The sequence below is a fragment of the Salvelinus fontinalis genome, chromosome 38, assembly GCF_029448725.1.
Source record: "Salvelinus fontinalis isolate EN_2023a chromosome 38, ASM2944872v1, whole genome shotgun sequence".
Lineage (NCBI taxonomy): Eukaryota > Metazoa > Chordata > Actinopteri > Salmoniformes > Salmonidae > Salvelinus > Salvelinus fontinalis.
In genome coordinates, this window is record NC_074702.1 from 31,809,806 (window position 1) to 31,828,441 (window position 18,636).

General features: G+C 44.3%; 1 protein-coding gene across 1 annotated transcript in view; it reads left to right on the plus strand.

The window, feature by feature from the left end:
- Nucleotides 1-9,378, plus strand: part of LOC129837365 (NADP-dependent malic enzyme-like) — a 119,817-nt gene extending 110,439 nt beyond the window's left edge. Inside the window, exons 9-14 of the mRNA XM_055903473.1 lie at nt 134-247; nt 1,368-1,473; nt 4,171-4,313; nt 5,090-5,263; nt 6,920-7,018; nt 8,999-9,378. Of these exons, the coding sequence (XP_055759448.1) occupies nt 134-247; nt 1,368-1,473; nt 4,171-4,313; nt 5,090-5,263; nt 6,920-7,018; nt 8,999-9,166 (804 nt within the window). The 3' untranslated portion in view covers nt 9,167-9,378. The remainder of the gene's footprint in view (nt 1-133; nt 248-1,367; nt 1,474-4,170; nt 4,314-5,089; nt 5,264-6,919; nt 7,019-8,998) is intronic.
- Nucleotides 9,379-18,636: the final 9,258 nt, after the last annotated feature.

Below are 18,636 nucleotides of genomic sequence, written 5' to 3' on the forward strand. Positions count from 1 at the left end.
GAGTAATAAATAACTGGGTAAATGGTCTGCAGGTTTAGGGGTGAAAGCTGATCCTTGTTTGATCAGGGAAGTGAATGGTGGGGCACAGAGGCCTTCCGATCACATCGGCTTTCTCTCTCCCTCTTGTCCCCAGGCCGCGATGGGGATCGCTGACCTCATCACGATGGCGATGGAGAAGGAGGGACTCCCCAAAGACGAGGCTCTGCGCAAGATCTGGATGGTTGACTCCAAGGGCCTCATCGTCAAGGTGATACAAGTACCTCCGCTCTGCCACTCGGCCAGGGTCACTCAGCCCCTGTAGAGTAGACACAGCTCTGTCTGGAGTCCCCACTGTCCGGACCTATAGACATGCACATATTCATGATGTATGACGTGACTGACAGAATCTCAGTTTACTTCGTAAATTGACTGGATTTAAATGGAATTGATCCCAAGCCTTGTTTATTATACATAATTTGTCATGGACTGACATGAGTCTGAATGAGAGTAGTTGCTCTCATAGTTCAACAAGACAGGCAGAGTCTATCATGGGGTGTAGATGTGTTATGCATTTCATCTAGGGCTTCACCAGATGCTGCCAGGGTGTGGGTGAGTTTGAGCCTGGTTGTCTGCCAGTCCTTTGAGTCCGTTGTTGTATTGACACAGGCAACGGTATTGCATTTCTTACAACCGACAACTGCCACGGTCTTAGACCTGTCATGATCCATATGTGGTTGGGGACTGAAGAACTACCCAGAGATTGCCACCTGAGGCATGTTTGTCAGATCAGTGATAAGAATAACTCTGCACAGCGCACACTCAATTACACCAGAAGCTGGTATTGTGTCCATGCTTCTGTCACCGTAGGACCTTTTCCAGGACAGTCTGACCCTGACCACTGGGTTGACGCAATAAAAGATGAAGAGGGAATTGTTTATAGAGGTAATGCTTATTTGATCAACTAAATGATGAGGCTTTCAGGCAGGCAGAAAGACAGACATGCAGGCAGAGGGGTAGTGCCTGTTGATATTCACTTTATAGGACTATAACTGCATGGTGTCTTTGGCAAGCTGGATGTACATTTGTCACCAACTCTGTAGACCAGCATTGAGTTAACACTGCCCTCTAGTGGCCAAAACACATAGCACTTGACTCCACTGAAACCCCATCAAGCATATTTCCCTTAAGTGGGTTAGGGTGGAGAAGTTCAGAATCTTTGGCTCTTGCAGATCGTCTTTGTGTTTTCGTGTCTGTGTTTGAATCCCTCCGTGTATTTATTTCAGAGATCATCAACGAGAGCATAAGTTGTTGGCAGCTGCCAGTCGGCATGTGTAGAAACGAGCTTCAGCATGATCTGTCTTCCAACTCTCTCTCTTCCACTCTCTCAGGGCAGAGACCACCTGACCCATGAGAAGGAGAGGTTTGCCCACGAGCACGAGCGGATGAGGAATCTGGTAGATGTGGTGCATGAACTCAAACCCACAGCCATCATAGGTAATACACCAATCAGCTCATTGGGGGGGGGGGGTCAATTGGATTTTCATTTAACCTTTATTTATACAGATTGTAATTCAATACAATCCAGTAAATCACTGAGATTTAATTGAAATTCCAATTACCCAACATCTATCCAGGTGGATAGAGATGGTTTACAACCCCTGGGTTAGAGTTTGTAGTCTGAAGGGTTAATGTGTTTTCTCGTGGGTCTTATTCGTTAGGATACACCGTAGCGAAACATTTTGCAACAGAAAATGAAAGTGAGCAATTCGTATTGGGTTTAAGTTCAGGTAGTCCCTCCCTGTTTCAGTCCGTTTTCTTCCGTTTGGTGCCTAATGAATACGATCCTGACTGCCCTCGACCAGCACAAAAACATCCTGTGGCGAACTGCAATAGCATCGAAGAGCCCCCGCGATATGCAACTGTTCAGGGAAGTCAGGAACCAATACACGCAGTCAGTCAGGAAAGCAAAGGCCAGCTTTTTCAAGCAGAAATTTGCATCCTGTAGCTCTAACTCCAAAAAGTTCTGGGATACTGTAAAGTCCATGGAGAACAAGAGCACCTCCTCCCAGCTGCCCACTGCACTGAGGCTAGGTAACACGGTCACCACCGATAAATCCGTGATAATCGAAAACTTCAACAAGCATTTCTCAATGGCTGGCCATGCCTTCCTCCTGGCGACTCCAACCTTGGCCAACAGCCCCGCCCCCCCCCGCTGCTACTCGCCCAAGCCTCCCCAGCTTCTCCTTTACCCATATCCAGATAGCAGATGTTCTGAAAGAGCTGGAAAACCTGGACCCATACAAATCAGCTGGGCTTGACAATCTGGACCCCCTATTTCTGAAACTGTCCTCCGCCATTGTCGCACCCCCTATTACAAGCCTGTTCAACCCTCTCCTTCGTATCATCTGAGATCCCCAAGGATTGGAAAGCTGCCGCGGTCATCCCCCTCTTCAAAGGGGGAGACACCCTGGACCCAAACTGTTACAGACCTATATCCATCCTGCCCTGCATATCTAAGGTCTTTGAAAGCCAAGTCAACAAACAGATCACTGACCATCTCGAATCCCACCGTACCTTCTCCGCTGTGCAATCTGGTTTCTGAGCCGGTCACGGGTGCACCTCAGCCAAGCTCAAGGTACTAAACGATATCATAACCGCCATCGATAAAAGACATTACTGTGCAGCCGTCTTCATCGACCTGGCCAAGGCTTTCGACTCTGTCAATCACCATATTCTTATCGGCACTCAGTAGCCTCGGTTTTTCTAATGACTGCCTTGCCTGGTTCACCAACTACTTTGCAGACAGAGTTCAGTGTGTCAAATCGGAGGGCATGTTGTCCGGTCCTCTGGCAGTCTCTATGGGGGTACCACAGGGTTCAATTCTCGGGCCGACTCTTTTCTCTGTATATATCAATGATGTTGCTCTCGCTGCGGGCGATTCCCTGATCCACCTCTACGCAGAAGACACCATTCTGTATACTTCTGGCCCTTCCTTGGACACTGTGCTATCTAACCTCCAAACGAGCTTCAATGCCATACAACACTCCTTCCATGGCCTCCAACTGCTCTTAAACGCTAGTAAAACCAAATGCATGCTTTTCAACCGTTCGCTGCCTGCACCCGCACGCCCAACTAGCATCACCACCCTGGACGTTCCGACCTAGAATATGTGGACATCTATAAGTACCTAGGTGTCTGGCTAGACTGCAAACTCTCCTTTCAGACTCATATCAAACATCTCCAATCCAAAATCAAATCTAGAGTCGGCTTTCTATTTCGCAACAAAGCCTCCTTCACTCACGCCGCCAAACTTACCCTAGTAAAACTGACTATCCTACCGATCCTCGACTTCGGCAATGTCATCTACAAAATAGCTTCCATTACTCTACTCAGCAAACTGGATGCAGTTTATCACAGTGCCATCCGTTTTGTTACTAAAGCACCTTATACGACCCACCACTGCGACCTGTATGCCCTAGTCGGCTGGCCCTCGCTACATGTTCGTCGTCAGACCCACTGGCTCCAGGTCATCTACAAGGCTATGCTAGGTAAAGTGCCGCCTTATCTCAGTTCACTGGTCACGATGGCTACACCCACCCGTAGCACGCGCTCCAGCAGGTGTATCTCACTGATCATCCCTAAAGCCAAAACCTCATTTGGACGCCTTTCCTTCCAGTTCTCTGCTGCCTGCGACTGGAACGAATTGCAAAAATCTCTGAAGTTGGAGACTTTTATCTCCCTCAACAACTTTAAACATCTGCTATCCGAGCAGCTAACCAATCGCTGCTGCTGTACATAGTCCATCGGTATATAGCCCACCCAATTTACCTACCTCACCCCCCATACTGCTTTTATTTATTTACTTTTCTGCTCTTTTGCACACCAGTATCTCTACTTGCACATGATCATCTGATGATTTATCACTCCAATGTTAATCTGCTAAATTGTAATTATTCGATTTATTGCCTACCTCCTCATGCCTTTTGCACACATTGTATATAGATTCTCTTTTTTTTCTACCATGTTATTGACTTGTTTATTGTTTACTCCATGTGTAACTCTGTGTTGTTGTCTGTTCACACTGCTATGCTTTATCTTGGCCAGGTCGCAGTTGCAAATGAGAACTTGTTCTCAACTAGCCTACCTGGTTAAATAAAGGTGAAATAAAATAAAAAAATCCTGCTCTTCTAGGTGTGGCAGCCATCTCTGGAGCTTTCACGGAGGAAATCATCAGGGACATGGCCTCGTTTAACGAGAGGCCGATCATCTTCGCCCTTAGCAACCCCACCAGCAAGGCAGAGTGCACTGCCGAGCAGTGCTACGCCATCACAGAGGTACCGGAGTGGGTCTGGAAGTGTGTTGCTGCAAATGTCTTGAAATGCCTGTGTACTTCAACACTCAAACAGCACTGTGCTTGAACAGTAGGTGTACAGAAGTTGATATAAGTGAATGTGTTTACTAGTTAAATTGATGGCTGAGCCTGCGTGACCGAATCAAACCACTGAGTTCCGCCCCCTGTCCCGCCCACCTGGGCGCCTCCTCCCCAGAGCGAAACAAAGGAATCACATTCTGCTCAAGTGTTACTTGGGTTACGTCTGCCTCGTGTTTCTGAACAGCTAAAATAAAAACCCAGCGGCGATTTAAACTAACGTTAAAAAAAGATCGATATTGTATAGGTTCATTTAGGATGTAGGTTACCAACCCTCTGTCTGTTCTAACTTAAGGTATTGCATAAACATAAGCAGGACACAGTCTAAACAGTCTGCATTTGAACCCCAAAACTGTCATTTCGCTTTTCATTGATCAACACCACACAATTTGATTGACAGCGGGATTGAAATTTGACAGTATTCAACCTCTGGGCAGCCGGATGTCCTGTGTTTTTGCCAGAGCAGCCTGTAATCCCACACATGGTACAGGTTCAGTTGTTTGGAGATCGGGAAGAGGCGTCCAGAGAATTCAGGCCATGCAGCCACTCCATAAATTGATTAAGAGCACATATTGTACTTACTACAATGACCCTGGGGGAAAGTTAATTTAAAGAGGTGAGGGGTAAAGTATATGCACAGTGTAATATATTTTCCCGTGTTGACACTTGTGTTTGGTCCAGGGGCGGGGCATCTTTGCCAGTGGCAGTCCATTTGACCCCGTGACCCTCCCTGATGGGCGGACGTTCTTCCCTGGCCAGGGCAACAATGCATACGTGTTCCCTGGAGTCGGCCTGGGCGTCACCGCCTGTGCAATCCGACACGTCACCGATGAGATCTTTCTCACCACCGCAGAGGTAACACCCACACACACACACAAATGCATCCATCCAATTATCAGTTCATTTACTTTCAAATAGCTCGGTGACAGACATTCATGAAAATATCCTCTTAATACACACACACACACACACCCTCCAACTCTCTCTTCTTCGCTCTTCTTCAACTGACTCTCTCTGTATCTTCCTCCCTATTTTTGGCCTCCTGTCTCTTTTTCAACACTCTCTCTTCCTTTCTCTCTATCACTTCCTATTCAACTCCCTCTCTATCTCTCTCCTTTCGTATATCTCTTCTTCTCCTCTCTTCGTGTCTTTTCTCCAATTCAATATCTCTCTTTCTTTCTGCCTCCGTATCTCTTTCTCAATTTTTTCCACTCAATCTCGCTATAATTCTTCCCCCATATCTCTACCCTCTTTCTTCTTCCCTCTTCATCTTCACTCCTTTCTGGAGACCCTACATGAAAACTACTACAGTTTACTATAGAACACTACAGTACTCACTATAGAATTCTATAGTGAACACTACAGTATTATCCGCAAAAAAACACTGTCGTAAATGCTACAGAAATGTCTGCAAAAACACTACACTTGTTAACTATAGTACATTTTACAGTATCGAATGCGCATATACCTTGCCCCTTCCCCTCACCCATATCGCAATTTGTGCCACCCAGGAGTGAGAAACCTACATGCCAAGTACAGTATACACCTCAGTTATATAGAAAAGAGCAGAATCTCAGGACTATCCGTTCAGACCCCAGACCTACCTCCTTACAGGTTATGTACCTGAAGGAGAAAGACTCCACTTTGATGTCAAGGAAAATACAATTAGAACACTATAGTAAATACTACAGTAATGTCCACAAAAACACTACATTAATTACTATAGTATATAGTTACTAGTTACTTTACGACAGTATTTATACTAAAGTTAACTGTAAATACTACAGTATACTACTGTAAATACTACAGTATTCACTGTAGTGTTTTTGCAGACTTTAGTCTGCAAAAATACTACACTAAAGTCTGCAAAAACCCTACAGTGAAACCCAGTCTGTGCTTACAGATCATGAAGGAAATCCCTTAAACATGTCCTCATGTCTGTCCCCAGCTCAGTGGCATGGCAAATATAATAATATCCCCGTGAGCCCAGTTAATAAACCGTCAGAAAAAATGGCCAAACTGATAACCTCTCATAGGCTGTTCTCGTGCGAATGCCAATCAGCTCGCTTTGCTCTCTGCTGCCTGGCTCTGCAGACATGGGAGACGATTAAAACTTCACAGTGATGCATAAGTGGGAGTGCAGTGCTGAATGACAATTTCATATGTTATTTGATACTGTCATCATGGGCCTCAGGCTTATGAGAGCCACACTTAGCCTGCCAATGAGGTAGACTGAGGATGGAGGAGGGTTGCGCAACAGCAGGAGGGCGAGGGTGGGATGAATGTCAAGTCTTAGCCACATTATCTACACTGATTGCCACCCATTATACCCTCATGCCCACCTAGCCAGCATATCATATAGAACATCTACTCAAATGTAACTTTATTTAAAATGCATTCCAATGTCTCAGTACTCGTTACAGTAAAATGTGTGTGTGTGTTAAGGTATGCCGAATATCTGTTTGTGACTGTGTGTGTGTTTAACTCATCCATTTGGTTGCTCTCCGACAGACCATTGCTGACCTGGTGACAGAGAAGGATCTGTCGGAGGGAAGACTGTACCCTCCCCTGAACACCATCAGAGATGTCTCTCTCAAGCTGGCCGTAAAAGTGAGAGCTCACACAGACACACACATCTGCACGCACACACACACATGTCCTTAGTTCTTCATGCTTCCATACCCTCAATAGGTCTTCACACTTGCACTGAGTATACTAAACATGAGGAACACCTTCCTAATATTGAGTTGTCTTGCCCATTCACCCTCTGAATGGCACGCATACACAATCCATGTCTCAGTTGTCTTAAAAATCCTTCTTTAACCTGTCTCATCCCCTTCATCTACACTCTAGACACTCTAGAGCCAAACTGCTACAGACCTATATCTATTTTACCCTGCCTTTCTAAGGTCTTTCAAAGCCAAGTTAACAAACAGATTACCGACCATTTCGAATCTCACCGTACCTTCTCCGCTATGCAATCTGGTTTCAGAGCTGATCATGGGTGCACCTCAGCCACGCTCAAGGTCCTAAACGATATCATAACCGCCATCGATAAGAGACATTATTGTGCAGCCGTATTCATCGACCTGGCTAAGGCTTTCGACTCTGTCAATCACAAAATTGTTATTGGCAGACTCAACAGTCTTGGTTTCTCAAATGATTGCCTCGCTTGGTTCACCAACTACTTCTCCGATAGAGTTCAGTATGTCAAATTGGAGGGCCTGTTGTCCGGACCTCTAGTGGTCTCCTATGGGGGTGCCACAGAGTTCAATTCTCGGGCCGACTCTTTTCTCTGTATACATCAATGGATGTCGCTCTCGCTGCTGGTGATTCTTTGATCCACCTCTATGCAGACGACACCATTCTGTATACATCTGGCCCTTCTTTGGACACTGTGCTAACAGTGAGCTTCAATGCCATACAACTCTCCTTCCGTGGCCTCCAACTGCTCTTAAACGCAAGTAAAACTAAATGCATGCTCTTCAACCGATCGCTGCCCCCACCTGCCCGCCCGTCCAGCATCACCACTCTGGATGGTTCTGACTTAGAATATGTGGACAACTACAAATACATAGGTTAGACTGTAAACTCTCCTTCCAGACTCACATTAAATATCTCCAATCCAAAATTAAATCTACAATCGGCTTCCTATTTCGCAACAAAGCATTCTTTACTCATGCTGCCAAACATACCCTCATAAAACTGACCATCCTACCGATCCTCGACTTCGGCAATGTCATTTACAAAATAGCCTCCAACACTCTACTCAACAAATTGGATGCAGTCTATCACAGTGCCATCCGTTTTGTCACCAAAGCCCCATATACTACCCACCACTGCGACCTGTATGATCTCGTTGGCTGGCCCTCGCTTCATATTCATCGCCAAACCCACTGGCTCCAGGTCATCTACAAGTCTCTGCTAGGTAAAGCCCCGCCTTATCTCAGCTCACTGGTCACCATAGCAGCACCCACCCGTAGCATGCGCTCCAGCAGGTATATCTCACTGGTCACCCCCAAAGCCAATTCTTCCTTTGGCCGCCTCTCATTACAGTTCTCTGCTGCAAATGACTGGAACGAACTGCAACAATCTCTGAAGCTGGAGACTCTTACCTCCCTCACTAGCTTTAAGCACCAGCTGTCAGAGCAGCTCACAGATCACTGCACCTGTACATAGCTCATCTGTAAATAGCCCATCCAATCTACCTCATCCCCATACTGTATTTATTTAATTATCTTGCTCCTTTGCACCCCAGTATCTCAACTTGCACATTCATCTTCTGCACATCCTACCATTCCAGTGTTTAATTGCTAACTGCTTGTCAAACTGCTTTGCTTTATCTTGGCCAGGTCGCAGTTGCAAATGAGAACTTGTTCTCAACTAGCCTACATAGTTAAATAAAGGTGAAATAAAACATTTAAAAATACACTGATTTGATTGAAGTGGATTTAACAAGGTATCATAGCTTTCACCTGGATTCACCTGGTCAATCTATGTCATGGAAAGAGCAGGTTTTCTTAATGTTTTGTGTACTACTCAGTCTATACAGTGTCCATCTATGAACTATCGCGTTTGTGTGTCTTACAGATCGTGGAGTTTGCCTATGAGCACAAGATGGCGACGCTGTACCCGGAGCCTGAGGATAAGGAGGCTTTTGTGCGCTCCCTCATCTACAGCACCGACTATGACGAGTTTGCTGTTGACTCTTACCACTGGCCCAAGGACGCCATGACCATCCAGTCATGCAAACTGTGACGAGGGACTGAGGGCGAGGGACACGAAGGAGAAGTGACAGGAGACCAGGGTCCAGGAAGGGAGTGAAGGAGACGACAGAAGTGCAATATCATCAAGACAATGGCGATTGTGGTTTTGATGTAAAAGAGAAAAATATCTTTATGAATGCGATAACTACGAGCCAAAATAGACACGATGATCAAATAAAATGGTTTAAATGATTGTTTACTTCATATCGGCTGTCATTGTGTTTGTGTGTGTGCAGTACTTTGAGAGGTTTCTCGGGGAGGGTTTGGGCATCGCCATTGTTTACTCCCATGACTCTGACATACTAAGAGGGAAAATACAATATTCAAAGCTAACAGATAATGTGTGTATAAAACGTATAACTAGCAGAAAGACTGTTGGCGGTGATGCACAGGGTGAGAGGAGAGTGGGTTTTTGATGTCACATGTTAGATGTCTCCACTCAGCCGTCCCAAAGTAGCATGACTAACTCTTTTCCCATGGATATACTGGTAAGAGTCGGTCATCCATACACAAAGGCCGGGGTTATAGAGAAGTGTGTTGCCCTGTCAACAATGTGCCTATTAAAAGGCAATATTCACAATGTTTTTGGGCACCACATTCACTGTAAACTCAAGAGTAAATTAGAGTAAAACCGTGAAATGCGTACTCACGAGTCCTTCCCAATGATACGGAGTTTAAAAATAATACAAATAAAATAGTAACACTACGAGTAAAATAAAATACACAAGAATGGTGCTATGTACAGGGAGTAGCAGTACCAGATCAGAGGTACGCGGTATTTGAGGGAGATACTTTTGTATGTGTAGTGTACGTAAACACCCCTTCAAATTGATGGATTCAGCTATTTCTGACATGTGTATAAAATTGAGCACACAGCCATGCAATCTCCATAGACAAACACTGGCAGTAGAATGGCCTTACTGAAGAGCTCAGTGACTTTCAACATCGGACTATCATAGGATGCCACCTTTCCAACAAGTCAGTTCGTCAAATTTCTGCCCTGCTAGAGCTGCCCCGGTCAACTGTAAGTGCTGTTATTGTGAAATGGTAACGTCTAGGAGCAACAACGACTCAGCCATAAATTGGTAGGCCACACAAGCTCAGTGCATAAAAATAGTTGGTTGCAACACTCACTACCTAGTTCCAAATTGCCTCTGGAAGCAATGTCAGCACAAGAACTGTTCGTCGGGAGCTTCATGAAATGGGTTTCCAAGACTGAGCAGCCGCACACAAGGTCACCATGCGCAATGCCAAATGTCGGCTAGAGTGGCGTAAAGCTCACCGCCATTGGACTCTGAAGCAGTGAAAACACGTTCTCTGGAGTGATGAATCACTCTTCACCATCTGGAAGTCGGATGGACGAATCTGGGTTTGGCATATGCCCGGAGAACGCTACCTGCCCCAATGTATAAGGCAAACTGTAAAGTTTGGTGGAGGAGTAATAATGGTCTGGGGCAGATTTCCATGGTTCGGACTAGGCCCCTTAGTTCCAGTCCTAGTGGAAAGCCTTTCCAGAAGAGTGGAAGCTATTATAGCAGCAAAGAGGAGACCAACTCTATATTGATGCCCATCATTTTGGAATGAGATGTTCGAAGAGCAGGTGTCCACATACTTTTGGTCATGTAGGGGCGGCAGATCGCCTAGTGGTTATCGTTGGGCCAGTAACCGAAAGGTTACCCTGAGCTGACAAGGTAAACAACAGTTAACCCACTGTTCCCCGGTAGGCCATCCATTGTAAATAAGAATTTGTTGTTAACTGACTTTTTGTTAACTGACAACAACTGACAACAATTTTAGTACATGTACATGGAGGCAGGGTAAAGTGACTAGGCATCATAATATATAATAAGAAGAAGAAAATAAATAACAGTTTCAGCAGAAAATGATGTGTAAAAGTGTGTTTGTTGTGTCTGTGTGTAGTGTATGTGAATGTGTGGGGGTGTCAATGGAGTGTGTGTACTGTATTTATAGTCTAATGAGTGTGCACAGGGTCAGTGCAGATAGTTCAAGTAACCATTCATTGATTATTTAGCAATGTTATGGCTATTTAGCAGTCTTATGGCTTGGGGGTAGAAGCTGTCTCGGAGCCTGTTGATACGAGAGCTGATGTAAAACGGTCTGAACAATACATTTTTCTGGCCTTTCTCTGACACCGCCTGATATAGAGGTGATGCAGTCAGTCAAGATGCTTTCAATGGGGCAGCTATGCAACATTTTGAGGATCCGAGGGCCCATGGCAAATATTTTCTGCCTCCTGAGAGGGATGAGGTGTTGCCGTGCCCTCTTCACGACAGTGCAGGTGTGTGTGTGGACCATGTTAAGTCCTTAGTGATGTGTACGCCAAGGAACTTTTAGCTCTCGACCCTCTTCACTACAGTCCTGTGGATGGGGTCTCTCCCCTCTTTCTGCTATAGGCCACGATCAGGTCCTTAGTTTTACTGACGTTGAGGGAGAAGTTGTTGTCCTGACACCACACTGCCAAGCTTCTGACCTCCTCCCTGTAGGCTGTCTCATTGCCGTCGGTGATCAGGCCTACCACTGTTGTGTCGTAAGGCAGTCGTGCGTTGCCAGACAGTCGTGGGTGAACAGCGAGTACAGGAGGGGACTAAGTGCACACCCCTGACGGACCCCCGTGTTGAGGGTCAGCGTGGCGGAGGTGTTGTTGCCTACCTTCACCACCTGGGGCCGGCCCATCAGGAAGTCCAGGATCCAGTTGCAGAGGGAGGTGTTCAATCTCAATCTCAGGCTCTCTATCTTGGTGATGAGCTTGGAGGGGACTATGGTTTTGAACGCTGAGCTGTAGTCTATGAACAGTATTTTTAGAAAGAGATTTCCCCTGTTGTACAGGTGGGAGAGGGCAGTGTGAAGTGCAATTGAGATTGTGTCATCTGTGGATCTGTTGGGGCGGCATTTGAATTGGAGTGGGTCTGGGTTGATGGTGTTAATGTGTGTCATGGCCAGCCTCTCAAAGCACTTCATAATTACAGATGTGAGTGCTACAGGGCGATAGTCATTTAGGCAGGTTACCTTGGAGCTCTTAGGAACAGGGACAATGGTGGTCAACTTGAAACATGTTGGGATTACAAACTGGGACAAGGAGAGATAGAAAATGTCAATTAAGTCACTTGCCAGCTGGTCTGCGCATGCTTTGAGAACATGCCTTGGTATTCCGTCTGTGATTGTTAACCTGTTTTCAACATTTTGCTCACATCGGCCATGGAGAGTGAAATCACACAGTTATCTGGAAAAACAAGGGCTTTCACATAAGAGTTCTGCATTAATTGGTCATCTCACGGCTGGCTTTCCCTTTTGTAATCTGTTATCGTCTGCATGCCCTGCCGCATACCACGAGCAGTGAGCATCTTTTTTGGTTCTGGGTAGAACCCTTTGCAGAGGATTCTTCAAAGAACCCCCTGTAAATCGTTCTACCTAGGACCCTCTATGAAGAGTTCTTCCAAGAACCCTTTTATCTTTAGAGTGTTCCTCCAAGAACCAGCTATGAACCGTTCCACCAGCCTTATTAGCCTTTATCTTTGTATCTCATAAAATGTATCAACCAATCAATGCAAAAACAACTGATATAACAGTAAAACAAACACTTCTGAAAATATCCCTGCTGTAGAGCATGCTGGAAAATATTCTATACGATTCTTTGTAGAAGCCTTTTTGCCTTCCAAAGAATCCTTCTTGCCTTCCAAAGAATCATCAAAGAACCCTTTCTTCCAAAAACGGTTCTAAGGATGTTATATAACCCTTTGCCTTACAAAGAACCCTTGTCTTCCAAAAGGGTTCTTCTGATCAAAACAGTTCTTGGTAGAAGCGTATCCCTCCGCAAAGAACCCCCTTTGGAACCCTTTTTTCCTGAGTGTATTGTCCTTTTGCATGTTTGATGTCTCAATGGTGGTCCAAGCAGGCTTTCTTGTATGCATCCATGTCTGTGTCCTGTTCCTTGTAAGTGGTATCTATAGCCTTTAGTCTAGGTGGGATATTGCCTGTTATCTATGGTTTTTGGTTTGGATATGTTCGTATGGTCACTGTGGGGACGAAACCATCTATGCACTTATTGATGAAGCCCGTGACTGTTGTGGTAAACTCCCCAATGGTATCGGATGTATCTTGGAACATAGCAAAACAGTCTTGTAGCCTCACATCTGCTTCATCCGACCACTTCCGTATTGAGCGCATCACTGGTACTTCCTGTTTGAGCCTTTGTTTGTCAACAGAAAGCACGAGAATGGAGTCATGGTCAGATTTGCCAAAGGGAGGGCCTTGTCTGCGTTTCTGTTGGTAGAATAAAAGTGTTCTAGAGATTTAACGCCCCTAGTATTGGTAAAAGTGAGGTCGGACGGTTTTATGCCTCTCCGCATTAGTCTCCAGCCATCAGAACCACTGCCTCTGGGGGAGCGGCTTCTCGTTTGTTTATGTCCCCATACAGTTCGTTGAATGTCAGAATGGATGTAGACAGGCATGATAATTATGGTCGGGAACTCTCTTGGTATATAAAAGGCTCAGCAGCTTACTATTAGGTATTCTATATAAGGTGTGCAAACCACAAGGTATGAGCCACGACCATACTCACTGTATTAGTGTCTGTCAGAGTATGGGAGTGGAGTTGAGGGGTCAGAAATTCCGCTCCTTGCTCGTGGAGTGGTGCTCAAGCTCCGGTGCACCATATCCTTTGCTAAAATCCGCTCCTTGCTCACGGAAAAAAACTGGTCTCTCCAAATTCACTCCATTCATTAAAATCACAATTTAACCAACACCCGTCAATTTGTGTGACTACCTGGATCTACTATTTGGTTTTGAAGTATTGAAACCAAACCATATGCTTTGGATGAAAAGTATTATAATAAACTTAAGAAGCGCTCAGATCATTTCAAATGGGCTACATGTCATAAAGATTTAGATGCACTATTGTAAAGTGGCTGTTCCACTGGATGTCATAAGGTGAATGCACCAATTTGTAAGTCGCTCTGGATAAGAGCGTCTGCTAAATGACTTAAATGTAAATGTAAATATTAAACTGCATATTAACACGCTAAATAGGTCAGGAGACAGAAAGGGAGCCTAAAAAGGAATGGAAATGAATTATTTAGGCTATATTATTTCAATTATTTCAAGGCTAGAGCCTATAAAGAAATATATTGTGAAGCATTAGTGAATGCGACACGCTAGGCTTGCAGGGAGTCAGGGATATTATGCGCTCAGCATTTGCACAACATTTTGTTGTATTAAATCATCATAGTGTATAATTGTGCATATTAGCTGTGACTTACTTAGAATTAAATACAAATTAAATGAACAATGCCTCATTGCCTTTGAATTCATTTTTAGAAACACCCGTTTTGCCAGAGTCTATTGCTTCAGGCTCATGTCATGGTGCCTGGAGAGCAGGCCAGCAGTGGAGAATATCCTCTCTGTGCTTGCAGAGCCACTGGGGATGTTGAAAACCCTTTTGGCCGCTCTTGCCAGGCTGGGCAGGGATGCAGAGTTTTTTTTATTTTAGGTAGGCCTAAAAGTTTTTAGACAAAATAACCCAAACATGCCTCCCGAGTGGCGCAGCGGTCTAAGGCACTGCATCACAGTGCTAACTGTGTCATTACAGATCCTGGTTCGGTCCCAGGCTGTGTTGTAGCCGCCGCGACCAGGAGACACATGAGACGGCTCACATTTGGCCCAGCGTCGTCCAGTTTAGGAGTGGGTTTGGCCGGCCGGGATGTCAATGTCCCATCGTGCTCTAGCGACTCCTGTGGCGGGCCGGGTGCATGCGCGCTGACTCGGTTGCCAGTGTGCACGGTGTTTCCTCCGACACATTGATGCGCCTGGCTTCCGGGTTAAGTGAGCAGTGTGTCAAATAAGCAGTGCGGCTAGGCGGGGTCGTGTTTCGGGAAGACGCACGGCTCTTGACCTCTCTTGGCCTCTCCCGAGTTCGTACGGGAGTTGCAGAGATGGGACAAGACTGTAACTACCAATTGGATACCACAAAAAAGGGGTAATTTATAATAAATAAAAAAATAACTCAACCAAACGGTAAGCTGCTTGAAAGATTAAATATCTCAGGCCTATTGGGACAAAATCAATTATGTATAAATAATAGAACAAAAATGAAGGAAACTTTTAAGAGATCAGATTTTTTGTTTATAAATACTTTGCTGCAATGACTTAATTAGCTAACCACCTCATTCCTTTCTTTTAGCATGTGCACGTAGTAAGTACACCATCATGCTTTCAGGATTTGTGTCTTTTCAGATTCCACAATGATTCTTTATTTGTGGACATTACATCACCGCACTCCCTCTCTTGCTCTTGGTCCTCATCTTTGTAAGTCACCTTGTTTTTTCAGTTTCTTTCTGAAAATATTTAGCGAACTCCATGACAGTAGCTAAAGCAAGGGCCTAAAGCAGCCCACAAGTAGACTCCAAATGCATGCTGGGTCGGGTATGCCCTGAGTTTGTGAAGTGAGTGCTACTGGAGAAGCTATTGGCGCAAAATTGGACACTCCAGCCTTTGGGAATCTCTCTCCACTCTCCAGTCAAATTGGGTAGGCTCCTGTCCTCGCTCCACTCCAGCTCTGCTCCACTCACATACTCTGGTGTCTGTCATCATATTGTTTGATAGATTCTTAAAATCATTAGTCTATACACTCTCTTGAGAAGCACTGTGTTGTTTGTTTTGAGTGTACAGTAGGTCTTTCAGCCCCTGGTAAGACTGATCGTATTCCACCTAATGACTCAAACACCTTGAGAGAATTGACCGAGACATTATTTGTCCATCTGGTTATTTACTTGAGAAGTTCAGGAAGTAAAGTCAAAAATATTGATTGTAATGTTCTCTTTTGAAGACAGAGTAACCAATAAAAAGGAAATAAAAATACTGACACTGACTTCAGCACAGTGAGAGCTACCCATGGACTGACGCCGCTAAGCAGTGACCTTTAGCTTTTGTCTGGGTATGAGAGGTGGTCAACCCCGTAATACTGATCACTTGCTCAAACAGGTGACTGGGCAGGGCCATGTTTTATAGGCTGCAACAGACCTTAGAATGCCCGACCATAGCTACATAGCTCTATCACGTCTTGTAATATGTGACGTGAGAGCTTAATATATGGCTCCTTTATGAAAAAGACTTGCAAAAGAAATGAGATCCTCCGACCATACTGTAGCTATCACGACAATGCAGTGTTGCTACGTGGGGACTTTTGACATGTCTGGTTCATTTATGATACCACTGTTGTTTTGTTTTTCGTCTTTTAAACCACTCAGTTATAAGTGATGCTCTCTTTCCAATCCTTCAGACGATAAAGCAATTATTTATCTTCTTCATCCCCTTATCTTTATGCAAAGTGCTCCAGCAGTCAGCCCGCTGCCTCGAGTGAAGATAGGAATCCCTGCCTGTCTGGACTCTGATTCCCCCAAACACATATGGGCTCAGTGGGGTGATAAGAGGAGTGGCAATATGTGCTCTCTTCATGTTAGATCTCCGCCGATGTCTAATCGCTTCCCCACTTCTTTTCTCAACTTTGCTGAAATCAGGAATGGACCCAAGTTGTGCATACCAAGCCCAAATTTTCCCATTACTAGGTCATATTTGGATCTGTCTGTGTCTACCTACCTGGTAGGGGTTTTCTCACCAGGTCTTTTAGATGCGTAATGAGGATTCTTTGCCAGAATATCTGGTAACACTGAGAAGTGGTCCTTGTAATACAGATTACTGGCAATTCGAACAGGTGACTGCGCAAGGCAGTGTAATTAGGAAGTAACAGGTATTTAAAAGAAATTAGAACACCTGGACATTATGATTCTACTCTTATGCTGCATCTTCAGTTGTATGTATTTTTTATTTTTTTATTTAACCTTTATTTAACTAGGATTTGAACCAGGGACTGTAGTGACACCTCTTGCACTGAGGTGCAATGCCTTATACCGGTGCGCCACTTGGGAAATAGGCTCAACTTAGTTCAGTCATAGGGGACAAATTAAACATACAGGTTTATGTAAATCCCTTGTGTGCTACTCGCTTAGAGAAAAGGGTTCCTTGGCTGTCTCCATGGTGTGGAAACAATGTTGATTGATTCAACCATTGCTTTTCTAACTAAATTGCACTACAATGTTTTGGCACAAAAACTGTGCGTGTTGACTGAGTTAACGTGTGTGTGCTATACATATCAACAACAAGTACATTTCACTCAACGTTCTCCTCCCTTGATAGTGGGTGTTACACATTGGACATGACACTATAGTGTGCTATTGTGTAAGCATACCATGGGTTTTATTTTCACCACATGACATGGCTCTGTCGTGTACAGGCACTGAACTACAGATATTGTCATTAACATTAAAGATGGCCACTGTGGTTTTCTAAGGGTTGCTGGTGTACAGTACGTGTTTTACATACAGTCTTCCGAACATTATCTTCCAGAGGACAGTACACAGACAGGTTTTAGTCCATTTGCGAATACATTTATGGTATGCAGTGCCTTCAGAAAGTATTCATACCCCTTGGCGTATTCCACATTTTGTTGTTACGTGTATTGAAACGTGTATTGAAAATGAAACAAACATTAATTTACATAAGAATTCACACGATCCAAAGTGTAATTAATAACTACACCATGCTCTAAGGGATATTTAGTGTCTGCATAAAAAAAAAAAAAACATCTACCAATAGGTGCCCTTCTTTGCGAGGCATTGGAAAACCTGCCTGGTTTTGTGTTTGAGATTCACTGCTCGACCTTACAATTATCTGTATGTGGGGTACAGAGATGAGGTAGTTATTTAAAAAAAAAATGTTAAACACTTATTGCACGTGAACTTATGATGGGACTTAAGCAAATGTTAACTCCAGAATCTAGTTAGACTTGCTATAACAAAAGGGTTTGAATGTTTGTCTCGTGACATTTCAGCTTTTCATTCATTTGTAAAAATGTCTAAAAACAAGTCACTTTAAAATTAATGGGGTATTGTGTGTAGGCCAGTGACAAAAAAAAAATCTAAATGTACATACATTTCAAATTCAGCCTGTAACACTGAATACTTCAAGGCACTGTACAACTCCATGCCTATGTTTGACTAGGGAACTCAAGGAGATTCACTACAGTAAATCAGACATAGGCCACACAATGTATTGACCTTTGGTGGCGTTTTAGACTGTGCAAATGCACAACAACATTCTGACTATGTGTAAAGAGGAAAACAGTAATTTCACCAGATACATTTTATTAACACTTAAACGTTTAACATTACATTTGGAAATAGTTTTATTTTTCTTTGTTTTGAAAACCTTACAAGATATGTCTAATAATAACGTTTTAATAGTATGTTTGGACAAATAATCTCAATCTTATCTCAAGAGAAAACATCCTGTTCTGCTCTGGGAACGTATAAAATCGGGTTAATGTGTTCCGTTTGATAAACAGCATCCCGAGCATGACCAACGCAAATGAGCATGTATACCGCGTCTGTT